Raw genomic sequence first — 25,566 nt, forward strand, 5'->3', positions numbered from 1 at the left:
GGTCCAACCCACTGGATTCCGAGTTAGCCTACTCAGGTTGCGGGCTAATCGAGTTGTAATTTTGTCGGAATAGAAATTTCTAATCTAAACCCTCTAAATTTAGCAGGTTATTAATGTCAACCCACGGATTGCAAGCCGCATGCTACACTGAAATCCATAACTTTAGTCAGCCATGGTACAAATCAACACCATTTCCATATTAACTAAGCTTCGAACAAAAAATACATTTTCTTAAAACTCAAATAACACATTTTATTCAACAAATAACAACGCAATCGAAAATTGACATAGTAATTAATTTTGCACAATACAACCATAACAGACAAAATTAAACCAAATGTGTTATTGAAATAATTGATTTATGAAGTGAATTCATGATTGTGGATTCATATGAGACTTGATGGCAGCAACCAAATGATCATATGCCACACTCCATGCCTTCTTCATTTCTGGTGACCAAATTTCTCCCACTGCCTCTTTTATAGTCTCCAACAATGCATATTTCGTCACCTGTTTTTTAATTTATTTATTTTCAAAATTATCAAATCGAGTCAATTTGAATACTAGTATAAATTCTTGAAAATGTAAAAAAAAAAAAATACCTCAAAATGTTCATCAACGACGCCGTATTTGGAGTGGACAGTCCCTAATTTTGTTAGGGTGGATTCTCTTATCACAACTTTTCCTGCTTTCCTAAGTTGTAGTGCAGCTTCACATGTCTGCCAAAATATCATAAATTTATTTTCATCAAATAATTACTACAAATTTTGCAGCAACTAATTAAAAAATTGAAACTAACCATGACAAATACAGATTTGGCATGAGGCTTAAGCTTAGGATTCTGCTCCAGCGGAACATTTGAATCTCGCAGAAATGGGAATATTTTTTGAGCTGATGGGGCTATCTCAAATATCCTGATTCAAATTAATATAATTAATTGAATCAGAAATTAATTAAAATATTAAAATGAGTTATTTTGAATAGGTTTGGTTTATTACTTGAGAAAAAACTTGAGACCCCATTCGGCAGCATCCTTCTTCATCAAGTTCCATGACTTCACCACTAGACCTTCTTCTTCTTCGGTAAACATAATCACTACATCTTCATATAGTAATAAAATAATAAATATAAGCAAATTAATAAGGAAACTGTTTTAAAGAAAAAGAGTAAATAAATGGAAAGGGATTAATGTACTAACCATTTTGATTTGCAGCACTCATTGTTCAAATTGTTAGATTTGTGAATGTGGTAAAAATTGATTAGCTTGATACTATAAATAGTGGGAAAATGTTGACTCTTGAGATATGTGTAGAGTCATATAGAACAAAATCTAATTCGATTTAGCAAAACAAGGAGCGGAACGTGGTTTTCCGCAGCTTCAAATGGCGACGGCGGCTGCTTTTGACCGGATTTTTGTAATATTATTATAGTACTACAATGATCATTGTAATAAAGGTATCACTTTTGAGGTGGATCTCAAATTTCTTCTTGTCCAAGAATATTCATGAAAAACTAATTTTGTACACAAAATTGAAAAAAAAAAACTGATAGTACATGAAAGAAAGCAAAGGGCTAAATTGCAAAATAAATTTAAGATAGTCAATCTCAACGACATAGAGAGACAAAAACAGAGATTAGGATATACAAAGAAGAATTCAAGACAAAATGATTAACTAAAAATCAAGAATTCAACCACATCCATAACTGACATCTGGAGCAGAAACAACAGATTCAAATGGAACTTCAACTCTCTCTTTCACAACGCACCTCGTCTCCCCATTTTCGACGACGGGGACCTTCCCCGGCGGGCACTCCGCGCCACTCCCCTTCTCCTCATCCCGCCGCTGCTGAAACAGATCCGAGAACTTGAACTGGTTATCCCGTTTCCCCAGTCGCGCCTCGAATCCCGCCAAGCTCAAGATGGTGATCACCCCGACTACGGTCATGGCCGTCTTGGCTGCTGTGCCTAGCAAGGCTCTGACTGACTTAAATGCTCCCCCGGCCTCTGGTTTGTCGACATTGTTGGGGATGTTGTGGTGGTGTTTTGCGCCACCGCTTGCGAACCCGTTTTGAGAGGATCTCCGAGATGAGGTGAAAGTAGAGAGGTAGCCGTTTTTGGAAACGATGGATTGAGAAGGCCGGCTTGGATATGGAGGAAGAAGGAGATCATTGTTGTCTTCTGTTTCGCTGGCAAAAGCCACGGCCTCGTGTATGACTTCCAAGTCCTTGCCTTGGTATTCCTTCAGCTCTTTGAGCAACTTCTGCTGGCAGTATCCGATTTCAGCTAAAGCTGCTTCTTTATCGTACCATTGTTGCTGCTGCAGCACCTGAGAAGGAAAGAAGAAACGGATCCAAGATTAGAGAAATATGAACCCATAGTTAAAGAGATCAAGTTCCAGAAAACTGATGAGCAAACATCTATAACTACTAATTAACATGTGTCGAAGGAAATTTTAAGCCACAACTCCAATGCGAAGATATGGACTGGATTGGGTCATTTCAAACATAACACACAAACACACACAATAGATTTTCCTTGGCGGAATATAGAGGCAATCAAGGAAAATCGAAACAGGAAAACCAAACCAATGCATTAGTTGAGTACGGTTAAATCTACATAATGTGATTGCATCAGTTTAATGCCTCTCACCAGTCATCGACCTAGTAATCAGTTTCACTTATTGACATTTGTCACTTCCATCATGAAATTTGTCTATTGTTTCTCAATCGCAATCTCTGAAAGCTAGTCACCGAGCGAGATCCCATGTTTTTCTTCCTGTGGTTTTCATTTGAGGATCTTTATTGCTCTTGATGAACCAATAAACCAAAGAAATCAAATACAAAAATCTTGGTTCAGCTTGATTGCAAAAAGGTTTTAGTTTTCAAATTTTTATGTTTCCACAGTTTGGTTTATTTTAGCCGTTATCCCTACCTCAGTACCACGGTCCTCTCATATATGCGATGTGAGTATCCTCCCAACTTCTACCGAATACCAGTTAACGATTGCAGCACCTTTTATGAGATACTATAACTTACATGTTTCTAAACTTTTCATGTGATGAAGGATACATGAAAGCTAATAATAAACAGTTAAAAAACCTCTCATATCTTCAAGCAGAGAATCTGAATAATGCACATCCATGGTTATCAAAAACAAGCCAGACCGTAGCATAACATCCAGGTAAATCTAAATGGAAGACATTCATGGTAGGCACAAATGATTGAATAGGCTGAATTTACATCTAAAATCACCAAGTACTAAGTAGTCAATACAATTTAGAATCAGCATCACTCAACAGGCATAAAGCACCTTCATTTCAAAGACTTAAAACATACTATTTGAGAATCCAATGGATGCATTATACACTTCCACCAAAAAATACACCCAATTCATGAAAACATCAAAAACCCTCATAAACCAGAAACTTGTAAAATCACAGAATGTCCAAACAATCTCAAAACTTCCGGATGAGGAGCCATCTAAACACCCTTAAAACTAGTTCTTGAACTATAATTACTAATTAGCCATTCCAAGAATCACAAATTACTCTAACCATTCGCAAATACCTAGAAAAGCCAAGTTTCTAAATTGATTCAAGAAACAAAAACCATCTCAAAGCTTCCAAGAATCCGCATTTAAAGAAAACCCCCAAATGAACACACAAAAACCTAAAATTATGAAAAATGCTACAAAAATAAAACCTGCAAAGAAGACAGCTGTGCCTCAAGGGATTCAAGAGCATCTTTGATACCGAGGAGACTCTCCTCAGCTTCCTCCTCAGCATCGTTTTCTCTATTTTCTGCATTTGGGTTGGCTTCAGATTCCTTGGACACACTCTCTCCACTTTCTCTGTCTGCATTAGAAGCTGTATTCTGAATGCAGCTGACAATCTTGGCCCTTAAGTCTGAGGTCTTCGCCAAAACGAGCACTATTCTGTCTTCGTCCATCGTTAGCTGCAAAGATTGATTTTTTTCTTGAAATTCTGAGTGTCAATTTTTTTAGGTTTGGGGGCGGTGAGGGAAGGAAGGTTTTGAGTTGGAGAAAAGCAGGAAAATCAGTTCAGGGAAAGCGCCAAAGCAAGTGCTGCCATAATCCGGGAAATTGTGGTTAAAAATGAGATTAAGAGTTGCAAGATATTTGAGGCCGCAGACTGCCTTAGATCTTGTCTTACTTTCAAAATTATTGCACTGCACCAATTTAGGGTTTTAAATATTGAAATACAGATTATATGGTTTTTTCTTTTTTTGGATTATTATATATTTTCTACATTCAAGTTTGACAATTCATTTGAAGAAATAGGCCATATCTTTCATGCTAAGGGCGCGGGTGGTAGCCCTAAATAGCCGTGAAACACCTCTTCCATCGGGCTATTCTCCCGTTTGGTAGCGCTCCGCCCAATCGGCCGACCCGTGATAATCCAACCGGGTTTCAAGCGTCTACATACTACTATCAGTGGAAGTGTGCTAATCGAATCAGCGGAGGGAGTGGTATTGTTTTCCTCATTCGGCCGATAACGGAGCTCGGGAGGCCAATTTTACCAAATTATCCTCTGAAATTGCAACGGTTCCCTGGTCGGCGAAGGCCTTTACCCAATTCCGGTGTCGGCCGACACTCTGGTCCGGTGACCGTCTCTTCTCAAATCCGGTGTAATCGCTCTACCTTCATCCGGGTATGTCGAAATATCGATTTTCTTGGTTCGATCTGGGTTCTATGAATCAGATTCAGTTGTTGATGTATGAAATTGGACTAAAATTGAACAATTTTGAGACTTGGTGTATAGATTACATTGTGCAAGTCCGAGTTGCATTGTTTGAGCACTCAAATTGTGGTTGTGATGTTGCTGCCATCATGGATTTGTGCAAATTAGGAACGACTAGAACAATTTACTCTCCGCGTCTATAGCTTGACAGTCTGCAATGGCGAATTTCAGTTTTTGGAAGCTCCGTAGGATGGGGCAGTTCTGTGTACTCGTGATATGTGTGGAGTAGACGTTCCCTTGTGTATTGATTGCTGCAAATTGGGATTGTTTTGAATAAAATTCTGCTCGCATGTGTAAGACCTGCAATCTGCTGTGTGGGCATAATTAGCTATATAGCACATGCTTGGACATTATGAATAATTGATTTAAGGCTGCCACAAAAAATTCCAAGCAAATTAGGTTTCATGCTTGTTTGTTGCTGATATACCTATGTTTATTTGGTTGTTGAAGTGCAACGATACTGCCGTTGAATGCATTGCATTGCCCCTTTGATTTAAAGTTCCCGACTTTCCATTTCAGGATGGAAGATCCCCCGGAAGAGAAAGAGAAAGGAGATGGAGGCTGCGGTAGTCATGATCGAGGTTTCTGTAAGAAATCAGCAGTCATTGTGATTGTTGTAAGAAGGAAATCTGATGATGGAGATGCTCCATCTGGTTTATGTGAGTAGAAAAATTTTGATCTTAGCCTTAACTATCATATCAACTATACTCGAGCAGATGTTAACGATACGAGTATTTCTCATAGGTTCATCAGAAAAATATTTATACAACCCAAGAGGAGGGTTCCTCATACCTAAGTCAGTGAGAGATAAGCCATCCCGAGGCAGTTGGTGTAAGGTCTCGCCTTCTGCATTCAAACTACGGGGCGAAAATTAGGAAGGCATGCTTCCTGGTCACTACATGCATCATCACCTCTACTTATTTGTTCTGCTTTTTTTCATCGTAATCTTTCTGATGCAGAGATAAAAAGAAGTATCTTGCTGCTGACTATAGCCCTTATATACCTATTGGTGTTGATTTATTCGCCTGCCCTCAGAAAATACATCATATAGCTGATCACATTGAACTCCCTAATGCTAAATCACACCATGAATTTCCTTCACTACTGATTGTAAACATACAGGTATTACATTTGTGTTTTTAAGTAGCTAAAAAGTACTATGTTATTTGGTCTCAGCTGCAAGAATGCAAGAATCTTGGAGATACTGATGGGGAAGGGATGAGCCTTGTCGTTTATTTCAAAGTGTCCGAGAAGTCGAGGTGTTGATGCTGCTAATGCTCGTCGAGGTGTTCTCACTACAATGAAGTGGAATAACATCCTCTTAGTTAAGTAACCTAGTTATGCTAAATAATGAGGTTTTGGAGAGCTTTGGCGGGAATCAGGAGCAAGTTAGCGCCTAATTTGGTACCAAATTCAGTTTGGAAGCTGCCAATTTCATCCTTCACGGTGGGGAGGGTAATTTAGACCCATAATAATTTGTTTCCTACACACCTTGATTCAACCAAACAATACACAAAAGCCCAATCAACATACATGGGCTGAACCAAACTCTGGATAAGTCTAACAGCCTATTTATGAAAACCCATTATCAATGGATTTGTGTTAATATTTGTAGGCCAACCAGACGAGCCCTAATTAAAATACCCAATATTTCTATATATAATAGACTAAAGTTCAAAATTAATCTCTTGCATTTATTGCAATTGGACATTAAGCTTGTTAGATTTTGGCCTCAAATATTTTGTTTTGGTTCATATTTAATGGTATTGTCAAAGCTTTACGACTAACTAAGTTTTGACTTAGTTGATTAATGTAAATTTGGATCCATACATATTGTCTATCAGTAAAAGTTACACTTAAAATGTGTAGGACCAAACAAGTTATTTATGCAAATGTACATATCAATTTTAGACTTTAAAATGCAGTTGATCGTTAAATTTTAATGAAACCGTTAAACATGGACCAAAACATAATATATTGGACAATAAAATTAACAAATTTATAGTGTTGGAATAATTTTTTTTGACCAAATGTATGTTAAAATCTCCTGAATCTTGCCCACAATCACTTGGTGATGATCTTATCTCTTCTATATAATATGGATAACTCTCTTTCTTATGAAGCCTTTTAAGGGGGCGAGTTGTCAATTTCTAATATGGTATCAGAGCTATCAAGCTTGACACATCAGAGAGCCCTGGGAAGTGTGAGCCATGCATTCTGGGTAAAGCTAAGAAATTGCCCTTTGCTACTGGCAAGCACAACTCCACTGCACCATTCATGTATGCTCATAGTGATCTCTGGAGTCCTATACAAACAGAGTCTATGGGTGGGGGTAAATACTTCATCTCCATTATTGATGATTATTCCAGAAGAGTGTGGATCTACATCTTGAAGGAAAAATCTCAGGGCCTTTGCAAAGTTCAAAGAGTGGCACATCAGATATGAGAATGAAAGAGGAAGCATTTTGAAGTGTCTGAGAACAGACAATGGGATGGAATTTCTGATAGCCGAATTTGAAGAGTTTTGCAAGGTGAAGGGGATCAAAAGGCACAAGACAGCCCCTAGATATCCACAACATAATGGGGTTGCTGAGAGGATGAATAAGACATTGTTGGAAAGAGTTAGATGCATGTTGTTCTCCTCTGGATTGCCTAAGAGTTTTTGGGCTGAAGCCATTGCTATTGCCGCAGTACTCATCAATAAATGCCCATCATCTGCCATTGATAATGAAACTCCAGATCAGAGATGGTTTGGGAAGTTGGGTGACTACTCTGGTCTGAGAAGTTTTGGATGTGCGACCTATGCACACATAAAGCAGAATAAACTAGAGCCCAGAGCCAAGAAGTGTGTGTTGTTGGGGTTTCAAGAGAATGTGAAAGCCTACAGGTTGTGGAATTTGGATAAAGAGGGTCAGAGAATCATAGTGAGCAGGGATGTAACCTTTGAAATGCCATTCAAGGCCACACAAACTGTTGAGGCTACTAATGATGGTAATCTGCAAAACTTTGAGGTTGGAGAGAGCTCTACCAGATCTGATGATGTGGAGTATGATGACATAATGGAAGATCTGGATGAAGGTGGAGCTTCTGGAAATCAGCAACCTCAGAGTAGGGATGATCAGCCTGCAGCTGTGGGCCAGGAGCCAATGAGGAATCCAAGGAGAAACATTAGGCTTCCAGATAGATTCTCTGACTATGACATAAGTTTTTTTGCTTTATGTGTAGCTGAGGTGTTATTGTATGCAGAGCCATCCACATATGAAGAGGCTATAAAATGCAAGGAGAGTCAGAAATGGTGGAAGACAATGAAAGAAGAGATAGATTCCCTTTTGAAAAATGGAACTTGGATTTTGGTCAAGAATCCAGGGACTCAAAAGTTAATCGGTTATAAGTGGACCTTCAAGGAAAAGATAGAAGTGGGAGAGACTGAAAGCATACGTTTCAAGGCTAGATTGGTGGCTAGAGGCTTCACACAAGTGGAGGGAATCGACTACACTGAAGTGTTTCTCTCCAGTGGTGAAGCACACTTCCATTAGAATTCTGCTGGCCCTTACTGCTCATTTTAATTGGGAGCTGCACCAACTCGATGTCAAGACTGCATTCTTGCATGGGGACCTAGAGGAAACAATATACATGGTTTAGCCTAAGGGTTTTGAGAAGCCTGGAGAAGAGAAGAAGGTTTGCATGTTGAAGAAGAGTCTATATGGTCTCAAGCAAAGTAGTAGGCAGTGGAATAAGAAGTTCCATGAACATATGATGACAATGGATTTTGAGAGATCTGATTTTGATAGATGTGTCTATCTCAGAAGAAGAGATGGAAAGATTGTTGCTTGTCTGCTTTTGTATGTGGATGATATCTTGCTGGCAGGTTCAGACAAGAGAGAGTTACAATCAGTTAAGGAGGATCTCAGGCTCAAGTTTGATATGAAGGATCTGGGGGAGGCTAAGAGAATCCTTGGCATGGACATTTTCAGAGATAGAAAGAAAAGGAGGCTGAAATTGTTCCAAGCAGATTATATCAGGAAGGTGATAGAGAAATTTCAGATGAAGGATGCTAAGTCAGTTTCTGTTCCTTTGGCAAGCCATTTTAGACTTAGCAAAGATCAGATGCCTAAGTAACAGATGGCATTGATACCATATGCCAATATAGTGTGCAATGTAATGTACTTGATGATATGCACAAGGCCTGATGTTTCTCATGCTATCAGTGTGGCAAGTAGATATATGGCTGATCCCGGCAGAGAGCATTGGAATGCTTTGAAGTGGATTTTAAAATATCTAAAGGATTCAATGAATGTTGGTCTGAAGTTTGGGGATGGAGCTTGGTCAGAAGGTAGTGAAATTCTTAAGGCTTTTGTGATTCAGACTATGCAGCGAATTTGGATAATAGAAAGTCTCAGAGTGGTTATGTCTTCACTCTATATGGCACAACAATTAGTTGAAAGTCAAACTTACAGCCTGTGGTTGCTCTATCTGCAACCGAGACTGAGTATATATCTCTGACTGAGGCTGCAAAGGAAGGGAAATGGCTACAAGGAATTCTCCAAGATTTTGGCATTCATCAAGATGGAGTGAGGATCAATTGTGACAGTAACTCAGCAATATGTTTGGCAAAGCATCAGATGTTCCATGAGTGAGGAGCAAACATATTGATGTGAGGAGGCCTTTTATCAGAGATGAAGCCCAGAATGGGAGGATTAAGGTAGTGAAAGTTCCAACTGAAGACAATGCTTCTGATATGTTGACAAAGTCTTTGTCAGTTTCAAAGTTCAAGCACTGCTTGGAATTGGTAGAGATTGTGGAATGTTGAGGTTCTGGGTTGCGGTGAGAAGGGAGTTAGATGTTGGTCTGGTTTGCAGGATCAAGGTGGAGATTTGTGAGTTCTGCTCCTACAAACTCAGTAGAGCATCGGGCTTAATCAGTGAGAGCCATTTGGGGCTCGAGTGAGATCAAGAATTGAAGTGTTGGAAGTAGTCGTTGGTGTCTAAGCGGTTATAACTAATTTTTGGTTTCAAGAAGTTAGTTAGTTTTCACACTCTTGTAATCCCACACACATATATAAGCTAGATGCTTAATTGTAGAAAAACAGAGAGCACACAAATACACACACATTTGATAGAGGAGCCTAACTTGTGATTAGCCATAGGCGTTTCAATTGTAGAGTGTGAGAGTCTTGTTTGTGAGCTAGATCAATAAACTCCGATATACCTTCTCCGTGGATGTAGGCAAATTCATTGCCGAACCACGTAAGCCATTGTGTGTTTTAGTTTTCTTGTTCAACATCCGTGAGTGTGTGAGATCGGCGGCACAACCACAACAGAGTGGACCCAAGTTAATGATACATTTTCTTTCTTTCCTACCTCACAAGTGGAAGTCCGATGTTAATTCCAGCCCATATCGATGATGGATCTTCTCGTCTTGTCCACCCACGTGTGTGGGAGCGTGTTAAAATCTCTTAAATCTGATCTCACATTGACTTGATGATAATACTATCTCATCTATATAAGTGTGGATAACCATCTCCGTCTTATGAAGGGGTGAGTGACCAATTTCTAATATGTTTGTGACCAATTTTAAACCTTAGTTACAAATTTGGACATAATGCATGACAAGGTGGCACGTACTCCCAATCCTTTAGGGAGTGTTCGGTTTGCAAGATTGTATCCCGGATTAAATTAGTAGTGTGTTTGGTTTATGAGATTTAGTCACTCAACTCAATCCAAGATGGATAATCATGAGATAATTAGTCATAGCTAACCCTCTATGACTAAAATAATCTCACAACTCAATCCTAGATTATATCTTGTTTTTATTTTATCTTGACAACCGAACACCACCTAATTGAATTGGTCACAAACATATCAGCCAGTTTTTGGATGTACTCTTCTTCAGCCATATCTAGCTCTTGGTGCATCCTTTTAGGCATGTAGAGGCGAACCTACACTAGTCCTAACACCGAATAAATAATCAGCATTCGGTCACATTGTAGTTGCAAGAATGTACACATATAGTCATATGAGCACGGGCGAAGGTGCAGCCGCGCCCCTTGATGCTTCAGTGCGTACCATTTGCGTGGATCACATGCCTTCAACTTCATCTTGGGGACAAACAACGCGTGCAGCCACTGTTTTTAAGGTCATATTTCATGGTTAAGACGGAGGAGGTAGTCAGTCTTCTACAAAGAACGAACGACGGAAGGAAACACTGTCACAACTCATTCTTTCACCGCAATCTCACATTACAAAAACATTACCTTCCACCATCACCTATGTTATATGGATTATGACCTATCATTTTGCTTTAAGATAAATTTGGAGTATATGATAGTAATATTAATATTTCACTGTATTTTATAAACAATTTTAAGACTTCATTTAAGCAGCAGAGCTAACCCAGCTCATACCAACTCAAAAGAAGCCGGTTCACTAGAAAAAGCAACAAGTATACGTTGCAATTTGCATAAAATTTGCCCCCCTCTTATTAATAAATTTTAGCACCACAACCAAAAATACCATCCAACACTTCCCTATACATTAGAATACCATCCCAAAAAACCTGTACATAGTTAAGCTACTTTACTTCCGTACTATATCTAAGGATGGTCGGGGAACTATATACGCTAACCGGGCAAAAAGGGCAGTTAAAATCTCCCAAGTAAATCGTCTCTCAAAATACTATGTTTTCATATGATCTCTCCATGCACAGTTTTATTCATAATTGTAAGCATTTACTGGATGAGCTTCTGCAGGCTTGTTGAGATCAATGATGCTACCAGTGTTTCTTTCTTTTCTAGGGCGCTTCCGTGTCAGCTGAGAGCACTTGCTTGAAGTCCCAGGCTGGCCAACTTCTACTGAGTCCCCTACATAATGTATGACAGAGTGTCAACAGAATGCAGTAACTGGTTCATTTTGGAAAAACTCACCAAGAGATGTGGTAAGCTTCGGACGAAGAAATGGACATGCGAAAGATAGTTCAACATGATGAAGGCTTTAAACACACCGGGAGCGACACAATAGATATAGAGTTTTCAAATCCAAATTGGGCTTGTAACACAGATCAAAAAATAGAATAGACCTACATATCAAAAATTGACATGGTACTTGATATAACGAAAGATGTTCTTATGTAATTTTTGATCTTCACACAGTCACATTCATTGCTAGAATTAATGAACAGATTTAGGAATCAGAAGTAAAAACAAAAACTTAAAAGTATTTAGGCTATAAATTCATTGGTCTTTAATTAATTCTCATAAAGCCATGACTTATCTTATCAAGAATGAAACCCAAGTTTCAGATCCCTAGCACACTAATTCTCATAAGTCATAGACTTATCAAGAATGAAATCCAAGCTTCAGATCCCTAGCACACTACTTCCTTAGTTGCAAGTATTTACATTGCTACTCTCATATGATGACAGTGGTCCAACAAAAGGAACTTATCACATTATTGACCACATGGCTAATAAGCTTAGCTACAAGTCCATGCAATGGTAACAAACAGATCAGGTGAAGATCTAAAGCAAAATGGTCAACCATTACCAGACAAATTGCAGTATAACATTAATATCAATATCATTTCCTCACTTCATGAATATAAAAGGTCAGAGGTAAATTCAAACCGCTTTACCAATGGACTGTCCAGCTGCCTCCTGACAATTACCATTGCTATCTGCTAGAGTGTTCCCTCCAAAGGTTAGCTCATCTGCCTTCTCTATGCCTTTTGACTGGTAAGGAGCTATACTGTGAATGGTATATTGAAGTGAACCCAATAGGTCATTCTCAATACACTCATACCTGCATGATGAGCAAGAGTAAGTTTCATCATTCAGGTATTATATGGCCCTTCGGCCCCTTCCTGGAAGACTTAACTCACATTTTTTTGCAGAGGTTATCAGTGATAACAGAGAGATTAATAACTTGCATCCTCATTTGCATGACTTCTTCCCCTTGATAGTCATCAAATGGCTCCTCGAGAAATTTGGATAGCCTCTCAACATTTGACTCAAGCTGCTGCTGCTGGTCTTCAAATAAATGTTGCTTTAATTCCCTCTCCTTTTCTGTCATCTCGTCGTTAAAGAACTCATTACCAAACATGTAGAAAGCAAACGGATAAGAATAAGAAAGAGCTCGTCTCGATCTAAACAGTCTGTAAATGCCATTAGTAACCCAGCTGAAATCTCTTAACGTTGAGTCTTTATCTTCCAACCGTGAAACCTTTGATTTGATTTTGTCCCTCAATTTAGATTCCTGCTTAAAGGAGTCTGTGTGAGCTTTATAACGATTATGATAATGCATGTATCTGTATAGGTCTCGTTTTGCACGCTCAGCCTTCTTCTCACCATCTTCTTTGTAACGGCCACAACTATGATTAGCAATATGCGACCAAGTGTGATCTCGGCCAGTAGCTCCGCCGCACAACCAACTACAGAAGGAAATGAATAGTTTAGAAGATATCGGGTAACATGAAATTTAAATTGTAAAACTGCAAGGCTATATACATGAGAGTATCCATGGCATAAGCTTGCACATATCCTAATAACACAATTCTCATTTTTGTTATCAAATGTATACCTTTTGCACTCAAGTACTATCAGGCAAACACTATAAGTGACACCTCAAGCAATTAGTAAATTGCACCTTATTTTTCTTGCAGAAAACAGCCAAATTAAGCCCAAGCAGAAGCAAAGAGAGCATTACACGACTTCAAGCCACAAACCATTCTTTTAGGCAGTAGAGTTTTAGAAGCACAATTTCAACACAAAAGCATATCTTACCAAAAAGCTTGCCCACATATGCAACTAACTAGGTTGCAACCACCATTCTTTTCAACTGGTTTGTGACACTTCGGACAAGGCTTCGTATGCACAGTAATCCAATTGACGGTCTCAGATTCATCACGGCATTTCTTTATCCAGAGTTCCCACATAGAGCATGAACAAGGGGAATGGGCTTCTGATGAGCAACTAAAACAAAACTGTAAACCACAATAACACTCTACCTCACAAAACTCATCATTTTCTACCCTTATTGCATTCCCACAATGAGGTGTACTGGGACACCATTTAACCATTCTGTTGTCTTCAATGTATGACTCAAGAAGGAATCGGTCAAACTTCTCTGCCAAATCAGGGTGCTGTACACTAACTAGATCTCTAATTATAGTTTCATCACAGATAGCGTTACATTTATGGGCCATACATCTAATCCTCTTGCTTTGACCCTCATTTATTTTGACAACGAAGTGCCCTGTCCAACCTGAAATTGTTTCCCATATACAAGTACCAATATAGTCAATACCAAACCAGTCAAGGCCAAAAAATCTATAGTAGTACATAACTACGTAAACCAATGAACATAATGAAAGTATGAATTATATCTTTCAGAAGATGCAAAGGTAAAAGAATAATAATCCAGAATGAGGTAGTACAAATTTATGATACCGCAGAAGAAATAGCAAACTCTGATGAACTTAAGTCCCAACTTTCGAAGTGCAAAACATAGGCTTAGAAAGAATTTTAAGCAGATGAAGAAAAAGGTGCTTACAACTATTGCAGAAGGAATGGCCACAGTCCATTTTGGTCATATCTTTCACTGGCACATCATCTATACATATGCTGCACATCACTATAGAGAAAGGGTCATCAGGATCTAGGTCAACAATCTCAGTCATCGAAACACCTGCTTCAGAAAACATGTGAGATCTTCCTTTCTCAACATAAACTGCCGTTAATTTCTCAACATCCCATCTGTAGTGAATGAGAAGAGTTCTGGCATGGTGTTCCCTCACTGATAGCAAGTCCATTACAGTCTGCAGATCTTCTCTCTGCACAGACAACAATTTCTTAATCTTCAGTTAAGTTACAGCATTGTCATTTGGGTTTCTTACTCAAACCACATCCAAAAGTTCAAAAGAGACCTATCACCAAAAATAAGCTACACATAGCATATTTTAACTGAAGAGAGGATTAACAAAAATATGAAGCTCCACACCTGAGCAGCCAACAGTGACGCTTTTGTGATAACCTGCAAATAGCCCAAAGGGACAACATTCTAAATCAATAAACCAAAGCATGAATAGTTCAAAAACGCTTCAACCGCTATGGCAGATGTCAACAGGTTGTAGTAAAACCCAGAAGAAGAAACATCAACATAAATGAGAACATCCATGTCCATGGTCATGGTTTTGATAAGCGAATGGAACATGTCAAACAAACAATTAGGCAACAGAGAGCAATAATTTGAAGTTCATACAGCTAACCGTGTTAATCAATGAAACCAAAGACGACTAGATTCCACAAAACCCTTCAAAACCATATAAGTATGAAACAGAATTCCATATAACATACTACCACACCACAAATCCGACCAATATATTTCTTAACTTCAAACAGCACAATTTAACTGCAATACAAAACAGAAACAGAAAGATGGAATGAAAAAATTAATTAAAAAATCAGCTTTTTATCCTCGGGAAGCACGGAAAAGGATCAAAATTATTAAAATTCCGCTTCTGTACATGGCAAAATCTATACTTCAAATTCACTAAGCAAAAATCCCATCGTCCATCTCACAAGTTAACCAAATTCCGAACTCAATAGTTAAAATTAAAATTATTTTAACGTGCATTGTGAAAAGCAAACGTAAAGCAGCACAGACCTTCGAATAAGGGGGTTTGTGCGCGACCCACTGATCATCTGAATCATCGTTTTCAAATCCGTCGAGCGATTCCGCGTCTTGATCGGAAGAATAACTACAATCATTCTCTTCGCTGCCGTCGTCGCTCATATAGTAATCTTCCTCCTCCATAATTCACTTGTTATTATATCAATTCTCTCTCTGCGTAGCGCAGAAACTAACTGCGGCTATCCAGAAACAAAATTGAGTAGAACAAAGATCGCGATCAGATCGGCGGCGGCTCCTTCCCGGGAAAGTTTGAAGAGAGTGAAAGAGAGGAGCGAGAAAATCTTAAAAAATAGGTCTCAGAGAGAGGGCTTATTGGGGTTATATAAATATTTACGACGTCGTCGCGCTCAAGTGTACTGTTCTCCATACGACGCCGTTGCAGTGTAATTAGTTGCACAATCTCAATTAGCTCGCTAACGGAGGCATAAATATAGACCAAACTTACCATATTAATGTATCAGTACCAAATTTACAGGTCCGTTTCAAATACTTTTTACTCATAAATTATATATTAGGTTATGCTACAAAATTATTAAATTATAAAAGTATGTCAAATACAAAATAAATTTCAAAAGTTTCAATTTTCAAATAGTCATATGACGATCTCGAATTAGCCGATTCCACATGATAGGATGTAGACGATTCGTACATGTGACTTATGCCCGGCTAAATGTTGTCATCAGTTATGAACTCCTATTGAATTTCACTTTGATTGATTGATTTCTAATAATATTTCAAGTATATTAATAATTTTAATTTTATTAGAATTTGATTGATTGAATTCTCATAATATTTCAATTAGATTATAATTCAATCACTTTGATTGATTGATTTCTAATAATATTTCAATTATATTAATAATTTTAATTTTATTAGAATTTGATTGATTGAATTCTCATAATATTTCAATTAGATTATAATTTTAATTATATTAAAAATGTACTACTAACTACAGTTAATCTGATTCAGCTTCTCACATAAATTATTGTATTACCAAAATCAAAACTTTACATCTGGAGATTAAACATTCCATTGCTAGTATATTTTGTGTTAAATCCAAATTTAGAAAGGTCCAATACCTTTGACTTAAATTTTAGGGTAGTCATAAAAATGTGAATGGTTAATGGCATAATGCAAGTTTCATATTTCCGATATCTAAAAAAAATTTATTTGAAATGGTTTTTCATTTTTAGCACTTTTTATTTTTAATTTTTCCCATCGTAACAGGAACCTATGCGGCGATTCCGAATTGCCGGATGGTTCGGCTGTTCCCACGATCCGGTTTAGGTTCAGCGAAATGCAAAACCGAAGCCGTTCAGCGAAATGCAAAACCAGAACCGGTGGTTCCGAATCACCGGGCGGTTAAATTAGCAGTTCAATTAAAATTTTAAAAAATATTTTATTATTCGTAATAATTATTATTTTTATTTAAAAATAAATATTCACAAATAAATAAATACTATAACTTCATGATAGCCTATAAATTCTAAGAAATCATTCTTGATTGTTTCTCTTTTACGAAGACATCCTGGTATGTTTTATGTTTCACTTTCAACATGAGACAAAATATGTTTGAAGAATTTTTCTTTTAAATTACATGTTTAGATCATTCACCATCTTTTTCAACGTGGAATATAAAAGTTTCTTTTGTCCTCTACTTTTCTTTGTTTTTTACATTTTATTATTCACTAATTTTATCTTTGTTTTTTCTAAGATAAATTAGCATCAACTAGAATAATTTAGTTAGAATAGTTTAATTAAATTTGAATATTGCATGTTGCTCATAATTTGTACTCCCTCCGTTTTATAGTAATGGAGACGTTTATTTTCGGCACGGAGATTAAGAAAAAATGTGTTAGGTAAGTTAAGTAAAAGGAGAATAAAGTGGAAAATGAAAAAGGTAAAGAGATGAAGAGAGAAAAAGTAAGAAAGAGTAATGGAGGCGTGGAAAAATGTGTAGACTTTTATAAAAAAATGAAATGACTCTATTACTATGGAACGTACCAAAATTGCAAAATGACTCTATTATGTAGTAATTTTGTATAATAATTATATACATAAACGAATCGATAATGATAAAGAATTAATGAATAATATCCCATGTAATGATTTTGTTGTTGAATTATACTAATAGAAGATATAGTACTAATGTAGACAAAGAATGATAGAGATATATTATGTAGTTATAAATAATGATTTTTATCCAACATCGAGAGAAAGAGCAACACATCAAAAAAATGTGTAGCTATAAAAGAGAATCATCCAATACACTCACTTCCATCAAGTGTTGACATTTTAAAAAACTAAAGTTCTAACTTTTAGTATGACCAGTTGACTTAAAGAAATCAATCTTTTTAAAAAAATTTAAAAAATAATCGACAAAAAACCAGGTTAGCCGATACTGGCAAAAACCCGGCGGTTTCAGGTCGTGAGCCGGAACCTTCAAATTTCTTGCCGGGCTGGTTCAAGTTCAAGCCTTTTTTGAATCGTGAACCGCCGGTTCCAGTTGAACCAGCGGTTTTTATTGCATGACGATCTAAGTCTATAATTAGAATTTTCAGAATCGGCGATTTTTATTGCATGACAATATAAGTCTATAATTAAAGTTTTAAAGTTTATTTTTAAAAAGTGGATGACAATTTTTTTTAAATTTTTTAGTTTCGTGCAGTTAATTAAGAAAATATTCTGAACGGATATTACTTTATTTTACGAGTGTCTTTGCTACATAGCTTCACGATCCTAAACATTTTACACTTGGGCTCGTCTGGTAGCCCTTATTTGGTATGAAACACCCCTTCCACCATGCCTAAACCGTCGTTTGGTAGCTCTCATACCAATCACCCGGAATACAACAGGTGGGTTTCAAACTTACATATACTCCTATCAGCGCAAGAGTGTCAAGACTATCAGAGTGAGGAGTGGTATTGGTTTTCGGCTTTCACCGATTACGCTGAAAGGAAGCTAATTGTAACAAATTGCCCTCTGAAGCCGTTGAAAAATTTCCGTTTTGTGAACCGTTGAAGGTCAAATTTGGTCGCCACCGTGTGTAAAAATCTACAGTCGTCGGCGAAGGTCTCTTTTTAAATTTGGGTTGAAAGCCGCTAATGTCCTTGTTCACGGTGGAGAGGGTAATTTAGTCTTAATTGGTTTTGTTTCCTACACACAATGACTGAACCAAACAATACATACAAGCCCAATCAGCTTACATGGGTTGAACCAAACCTTGTATAAATCTATCAGCCTACTTAGGAAAGCCCATTATCAATGGGAGCATGTTAATATTTGTTCCGGCTACGCCCTTACTCTTTTATGTGTTGGTGTATCATATTTTGAATTATTTCCAAAATCCACGTCAGCATGCCAGGTTGAAGCTTAGTTCCAAACAAGGCCTCGATCATATAATTACATTTGTACTCTTAGGAGTTTCAGACTCCATCTCCACCTTATACTAAATTTAACGGGGTTTGAGCCTCAAATGGGCTTCTTAATTTTATGTTTTTCACCTTCCTTTATAAGAGTGAACTCCATAGTTTTACTTTTTAGGTTCATACTTCATAGAAAATGACAAATTACATTAGAGGTGCTTTGAGAGATCATTTTATCATTGTGCCATGAAGAATAATATAAAAGTTATTTTCCTCATTTCATTATCACTTTCCGAAACTTTCAAATGACCGAGTTTATTGCCAAACGAGAAAAGCAAACAAAAAGATTGGGGTTCCAAAAATTGGCATTCAAAACGTTAACAAACTTAGTAATATCCTCCGTTTTGTAAAGGCCCAATGAAATCTAAGAATATAAATATAAAATTATATTGACCTCTTCATCTGTTTTGCCCAAGATTTTCGGTAGCAATTAGCATTTGAACTTTAGAATTATGCACTTAATATACAAAAGTAAGTTTATTTACTCTATGTAGTTCCATATTTTAGCATATAATATAATTTAAATTTCATTGAAGTCGTCTTAAAATCATTTGATAGTACTCATGTTTTAAGCCCGATTTCCAAACGGGTCAGACGAAGACGAAGCATCGATTAAGCCCAAATACCATGATGAATAAATCCAAGGGCATTTATGTCAAAAGATACATTTAGGGTTTCTGACCTCAAGCCTTAAATACTCAATCAGGCGAATTCACAAAAATCATCATCTCCCTTCGCCCCTCTCTCACCCAATTAACAGAAATTTGCATCGTTAAATTTATTTAGCCGGTGATGCATCTGATTTCCTTGATGTATCGATCTCGAATGTCTCAGAATTTATAGTTTTATTCGTAATTTTTGTGTGATTTCATGGAAATCGGCGGTGATGTCGCAACATATACCATCAAACTATGAGAGCCTTCGTTATTGGCTTGTTGATGCGAATTACTAACTATTCTGAGCCTTGATTTGATCTTATTTTTTCTATCTTGTTTGCTTTGAAAGTCGGTTTTTGTTCCAATGAAAAGGCAACGTTTTAGAGTCGCTGGTGCATTGTATTTTAATGGTGTTTTCATCGCTGTACGTTGCCGAGAGGAAAATCGCAGGGTGCTGAGATTCTGGCATTGGCTTGTTTACCCTTGAGCTTATGCATTCAGATGCGCCTACAATCAATGTTATCCCCAATTATTTAATCCTTTTTTATTTTACCGATTGTTTGGTTAGTTTGTTTTGGAGATTAGAGCGCAATGATGCTAAAATGAAAGGCTTGTTTCTCAAAACATTCGCAGTGGCCGCCTAAGTGCTTTCGCCTTCGCCAGGCTTGAGAGCATATGCTGCCTTTTTCCTTCCTTGGATGTCTGACCTGCTCTCTCTCAATGTTTTTTCATTTTCAATATTTTATTTCAATTACAAATACAAACATTTACTCAACTAATGTTTTGTCACAATAGTATTCCACGAATATTGTGCATTTACAATGCGCCAAAAAAAGACTCATTATCATTTTTCAACAATCATTTTTATTACTCCCTCCGTACTAGATAATTTGTCTCAGTTTTTCATTTTTTCATTTCGGTCAGTCCCACATAATTTGTCCCACTTCACTTTTACCACTTTTGGTCATTTTTGGTAGTGGACCTCATATTCCACTAACTCATTCCTACTCACATTTTATTATAAAACTAATATATAAAGGTAGGATTCACATTCCACTAACTTTTTCAACCCACTTTCCATTTTTTCATTACAATTCTTAAAACCCTGCCCGGTCAAAGTGACCTGAATTATCTGGGACAGAGGGAGTATATTCAATATTGATTTTTAATTTAAAACTCCAGTAAGTGAAATTGAAAAATTAATGAAAATTGCAATATAATTAGTGAAGTATTTGAAAAAATTGAATACTTAAAATCAAACATTAAATATAACCCTCCCAAATTTCTTTGATCAGATTTTTTTGAAGTTGTTTGTGAGTCCGTCCCTTGGTAATATCCGAGCCGTTATACATGACGATATTGTCGTCCATCAACTTTCTAATTACTCTTTCGATTGTTGTGACATTCAAATTGATCAATAAACTAATCATCTTGATCATATTGATTCTATAACACTAAGTTACACCCACACGTAAGTTTTTGTGCTCGTTAGAAAGGCAAATTGTTTGCCGTTCAATAGTTAGGGGCAGAGATGGTAAAATTATAGACATTCATGGTGTTCTGCTTCGAACAAAAGAAACAATTATTCGGAAAAGATTAAAATGAGTGATATGATTAGGATTGGGCGTATCAACTTAATGCGGTTTCCACATAGATCATATATTAGCACTATACTCCACTAAATAGTTACCGCGTACACCTGCGTTGAGTTTAAGTTCTGTTTGTGGTATAGCTCAATAGCTCAGTTTTTATTTTTCAATGGAAATGCATAACGCGATGCGTCATGAGCTGAGTCGGTAGCATAGATATAATAAACTCATACTATAATACTATTAAGTATCCTGATGCAAGAATCCATATATATATATATATATAAGCATCGTAATGTCGACTATATTGCATACTACTCTTGGTCACGCTTGATCTCAAAAACCTTGGCTATGATATCTTCAATAACCTGCTTAGCACGTAATTAAACACATGACCATCATCCACATCAATAAAAAGAAGTACTACTGATTAGTGAGTGAATAAAAATTAAGAATGAATAATACCTTATCCGGAGTTGATGCACCAGCTGTAATGGCAATGTTGATCGGACCCTTTGGCACCCACTCCTCCTTCTCCACCAACTCCCCGTGCTACACACACCACATTAACTCAGTTATACTCTTATAGTCTTCAAAATAAAAAAAGATGTAGAAATAAAAGTACCATTAGCTTGTGAGTGATTCGGTTTCCTGGACCAATCCTCTTCTCTGAATCAATCCAATAGGAGAGGATTCCGCGCTCCTCTGCAATCACCTGAAGGGATGCAGTGTTGCTGGAGTTCCATCCTCCTATCACCAGCATCAGATCTACCTCCTTGTCGTCCACCAGTTTCTGAGTTGCATCTTGCCGCGCCTAACATTAGTATTTTACAGTATGTTTAAATATATCATAGATGAATATTATCATAAGCGATTATGAGAAGAAGAATGTACTTGGGCTGCGTCACAGATAGTTTTGGCACTTATAAAGTGGTTGCTGATGTTTTCCACACCGTATCTGCGCATCATGCTGCTCTCAACTAATTTTCCTGTAGATATGTTTCATATGGACTGTGTGTATATGCCGATCCAGATTAAAAAACAAAGAGAAAGAGAGAAGTTGCAATTGGTTACCAATATCCTCTGTCTCTCCCTTCAACATAGTAGTCTGATTCGCGATACCAACTCTCTCCAGATCTTTGTCTGGATCAAACCCGTTGGATATCGCAAACTTGAATTTCTGTACATGCAAAAAAAATGTTGATAGGGGCCTACTGAACTTGTTTTCTTACTGTAATTAATATAGCATAGTAAACTAGTCCAACTCCCTAACCTCGAGAAAGGCCTCTTTGGTGGAGCTGGACCCATCAAGTGCCCCACCTAGAATGTAATCACAGAGATATGTTGCCTGCAACAAACTAAAAGAGAAATTAACTACTCCTATTGTATATGTAAAGTTGATGAAATAAAAGGTGGTAGATTACCTCTTTGATGTTCTTGACTATTAGATAGGTGCCAGCAAATGAAGCAGTAGCGATAGTCTCTTCATGCGCATATTTACCGTGGATTATCGACGTGTATTCCCCCTTCCTGTGCTTTTCAACGCTATGCCAAACCTTAGCAACCCATGGGCAAGTTGTATCAACAATCTCTACATTCTTCTGAGTCAGCAGCATCATCTCCTGCACCGGAGCTCCAAATGCAGGCAGCACCACCACGTCGCCCTTCCCCACCAGATCAAATTGCTTCTTCCCGTCCTTCACAGGGAGAATGTTAACCCCCATCTCTCCTAGCGTCTGTTCAACATTGATTGCAAGCTTAATCAATCTGTTGAGAGATTTAGATGAAGATGATCTAAAGGACTAAGAGAAAACCTGATTAACAGTGGGATTGTGAATGATTTCATTAGTGAGCCAAATTGTGCGATCCGGAAACTGATGTCGAGCTTCATAAGCAATTCTCACAGTGCGCTCAACTCCCCAGCAGAATCCATAAGCTTCGCCCAGCTTCAACGTCACCTCGCCCCGTCTATACTCTTTCCCATTCTCCTTCAATTTCTGCATCAAATTATCACCTGAAATTCATCCCAAATTCAAGTTTACTATTTCAAATTTTACTTTTCCACATGATTTCAGATCTGCAGTAACCAATTCACATGCAAATTAAATTAGTATCTTAGTGAAAAATGAAGTGAACAAATTAATGCATACTTGAATACTGGTCGCGCATTCGCTTAAGACTTTCGTCCTTATGCCCATATCCGGTGCGGTTGTAATCATTTCGTCTCATGAAGTTGTGACGGAAAATTTTGGGATCAAACTCGGCGGACTTCGACGGAGCACCTTCTCCGGTCAGGGGCTGGGAGGATGGCCTCGGTTGCGGAAACGGAAATTCATTGCGCGCTGCAGCTGAGATGAGGGAGGCTTGCAGTTGCAGAGAGATCGGCATGATGATATTAATATAGTTGAAGCTAGTTAACTCAAGCGCAAGTTAGAGAAGAGTTTGCTCAGTGAGTTTACGTTGCGCCCCAATGCGCAATTTATAAGGGAATCATTTTGATATGTTACTTAATCAAATGTAAAACTGAATATTTAAAGAATAAAATAACTGCACAACTTTAAAATTAGTCAACAAATCAAAGTAAACAATATATTTTCTTTTATAATCTCATTGGAAAATATTAGTAGACAGTCTTTTCAACAAAAAATCACTAGTTGGATCAATCACTTTTCCACTTAGGACTAAGGGATCAAAATTGATGAACTTTTATAGTTGAAAATCACTAGTTCAAGTTCTTATGAATATATTTCAGGAATTCAGGCAGTGTTTTGTCATATAAAGTTTGCGTAATCACAAACAAACGATTTTAAACACACCACCCATCATATAAATTTGTACTATCACTCTAAGGAAAATAGTTAGCTTCTTATAATAGATATACATTTCCACTTCTTTAAAACCAATTTTCACAATATCAAATATTTTGCTGATAAAGTGATGGATGTGATCATTCCAAAAAATTACAAATTTCTGTGATTTATTACAAGAATAAGTTTAATGCGTAGCAAATAGGGAGGGACGGGACTAGGGTTTAGTTAGCGAGGTGGCGGCTGCCAAGGGTTCACATACACTGGTGCATTTACCTTTCATTAAATCCCACTCGAGATTAAACTGGATCTATAAATTACTAAAATTAAATTTAAATCGTAATAAATAATTTTATCCCTAATTAAGCATACAACTATTAAATGAAAATCCCTTGAATTATTATTATTATTAACAAATATATGTATCACTCCCTCCGATCCGGCTAAGATGACACATTTCTTAGTCGGCACGAAATTTTACGAGTTGTTGGTTAATGTGTTAAACTGGAGAAATGAAGAGTGTAAGTATTCAATGGAGTGAGAAAGAGAGTTGAATGGTACTCCCTCCGTCCCGGATAAATCGTGTCACTTTGACCGGGCACGAGTTTTAAGAATTGTAATGAAAAGTGAGTTGAAAAAATTAGTGGAATGTGGGTCCTACCTTTATATAATAGTTTTATAATAAAACGTGAGTAGGAATGAGTTAGTGGAATATGAGGTCCACTACCAAAAATGGTAAAAGTGAAATGAGACAAATTATGTGGGACGACCCGAAATGGAATACTGGGTTGAATTATCTGGGACGGAGGGAGTACTTAATTGGAGTGAGAAAAAAGTGGTTGAGTGTATTAATTGGAAAGTTACCAAAAATAGAAATATGTCATCTTGAGTGAGACAAACCAAAAATGAAAGTGTGTCATCTTAGCTGGGACGGAGTCTTTTTGACTCAACATGAGTTTTAGATATTATTTGACTTTGTGAAGAAAAAGTAAATGGTGAAAGCGAGTGGAATGCGAGACCTATTTATAGTAATCTATCCGTTTCTGAAAAATAGAACCTCTTTTTTTTGTTTCCTAAAAATAGAAACTTTCCATTTTAGGAAATAGATCTCACAATTCACAAATACTAATTTCACTACTTTTTCTTTTCATCTCTTTTACTTTATTTTATTTTTTTCTTTTATTTTACCAGCTTTACATTAAAACTCGTGCTATCAATAAATGATAAAATGACTCTTTAAATGATTAAGAAAGTGAGTAATGGGTACCATAAGTTAGGACTAATGAAGTTCGCAATGATATTACTTCTTTAAATGATTAACAAAGTGAGTAATGGGTACCATAATTTAGGACTAATGAAGTTCGCAATGATATTACTTTAAAAATTGTTGGTTATTTGTATTGGCAGGTAAAAGTAATTGAATGATCAATAAATTTCTTTATTTCATAAGGGCGGCCTAATTATATAACATGATTCTTTCTAAAGTAGTTTACGTGTATATTTAAGCTCCACATTTTTTGTCATTTAAATTCAAGTCAATGTAGTATAGAGCTTCACTAAATTAAATATATAGATGCATGCACTTATCATAGATACCTAATGTGATTAACCACATATTAGTTTATCTTGTTTCGTAATTTAAAATT

The 25,566-nt window shown here is 37.0% G+C and overlaps 4 protein-coding genes, 1 long non-coding RNA gene and 2 other non-coding genes across 9 annotated transcripts; 3 read left to right on the forward strand and 4 right to left on the reverse strand.

The window, feature by feature from the left end:
- Positions 1-173: 173 nt before the first annotated feature.
- Positions 174-1,273, reverse strand: LOC125190656 (non-symbiotic hemoglobin 1). The gene is made up of 5 exons (XM_048088006.1): positions 1,199-1,273; positions 999-1,101; positions 800-914; positions 603-719; positions 174-510 (listed from the first exon to the last, which is right to left on the reverse strand). Exons 1-5 carry the CDS (start codon positions 1,218-1,220, stop codon positions 373-375), a joined length of 495 nt encoding a protein of 164 aa, XP_047943963.1. The 5' UTR covers positions 1,221-1,273; the 3' UTR covers positions 174-372.
- A 282-nt stretch (positions 1,274-1,555) lies between these two features.
- On the reverse strand, positions 1,556-4,142 carry LOC125190655 (plastid division protein PDV2-like). The gene is made up of 2 exons (XM_048088005.1): positions 3,703-4,142; positions 1,556-2,327 (listed from the first exon to the last, which is right to left on the reverse strand). The coding sequence occupies exons 1-2, from the start codon at positions 3,946-3,948 to the stop codon at positions 1,689-1,691; spliced, it is 885 nt and encodes a 294-aa protein (XP_047943962.1). The 5' UTR covers positions 3,949-4,142; the 3' UTR covers positions 1,556-1,688.
- A 229-nt stretch (positions 4,143-4,371) lies between these two features.
- LOC125186171 lies at positions 4,372-5,633 on the forward strand. The gene is made up of 3 exons (XR_007170371.1): positions 4,372-4,647; positions 5,280-5,419; positions 5,505-5,633. It is a non-coding gene; the product is annotated as an uncharacterized LOC125186171 (long non-coding RNA).
- A 5,580-nt stretch (positions 5,634-11,213) lies between these two features.
- On the reverse strand, positions 11,214-15,719 carry LOC125187940 (probable E3 ubiquitin-protein ligase ARI2). Of its 3 annotated transcripts, none has more exons than XM_048084619.1 (7): positions 15,417-15,719; positions 14,751-14,783; positions 14,304-14,583; positions 13,535-14,015; positions 12,634-13,182; positions 12,388-12,554; positions 11,214-11,618 (listed from the first exon to the last, which is right to left on the reverse strand). In XM_048084619.1, the coding sequence occupies exons 1-7, from the start codon at positions 15,564-15,566 to the stop codon at positions 11,467-11,469; spliced, it is 1,812 nt and encodes a 603-aa protein (XP_047940576.1). In that variant the 5' UTR covers positions 15,567-15,719; the 3' UTR covers positions 11,214-11,466. The 3 variants fall into 3 exon arrangements, with proteins under 3 accessions (XP_047940576.1, XP_047940577.1, XP_047940578.1); XM_048084621.1 differs by having other exon boundaries at positions 11,421-11,618; positions 12,380-12,554; XM_048084620.1 differs by lacking the exon at positions 14,751-14,783.
- A 4,027-nt stretch (positions 15,720-19,746) lies between these two features.
- On the forward strand, positions 19,747-19,833 carry LOC125191459. The gene has a single exon (XR_007171141.1). It is a non-coding gene; the product is annotated as a small nucleolar RNA snoR116 (small nucleolar RNA).
- Positions 19,834-20,110: 277 nt separating this feature from the next.
- On the forward strand, positions 20,111-20,234 carry LOC125191479. The gene has a single exon (XR_007171158.1). It is a non-coding gene; the product is annotated as a small nucleolar RNA SNORD14 (small nucleolar RNA).
- Positions 20,235-21,239: 1,005 nt separating this feature from the next.
- LOC125187942 (4-hydroxy-3-methylbut-2-enyl diphosphate reductase, chloroplastic-like) lies at positions 21,240-23,601 on the reverse strand. Its single transcript, XM_048084622.1, has 9 exons — positions 23,264-23,601; positions 22,928-23,127; positions 22,538-22,849; positions 22,387-22,461; positions 22,188-22,293; positions 22,008-22,102; positions 21,739-21,927; positions 21,579-21,665; positions 21,240-21,481 (listed from the first exon to the last, which is right to left on the reverse strand). The coding sequence occupies exons 1-9, from the start codon at positions 23,499-23,501 to the stop codon at positions 21,428-21,430; spliced, it is 1,356 nt and encodes a 451-aa protein (XP_047940579.1). The 5' UTR covers positions 23,502-23,601; the 3' UTR covers positions 21,240-21,427.
- Between the last annotated feature and the right edge of the window lie 1,965 nt (positions 23,602-25,566).

The sequence above is a fragment of the Salvia hispanica genome, chromosome 5 (genome assembly GCF_023119035.1).
Source record: "Salvia hispanica cultivar TCC Black 2014 chromosome 5, UniMelb_Shisp_WGS_1.0, whole genome shotgun sequence".
NCBI classification, from domain to species: domain Eukaryota; kingdom Viridiplantae; phylum Streptophyta; class Magnoliopsida; order Lamiales; family Lamiaceae; genus Salvia; species Salvia hispanica.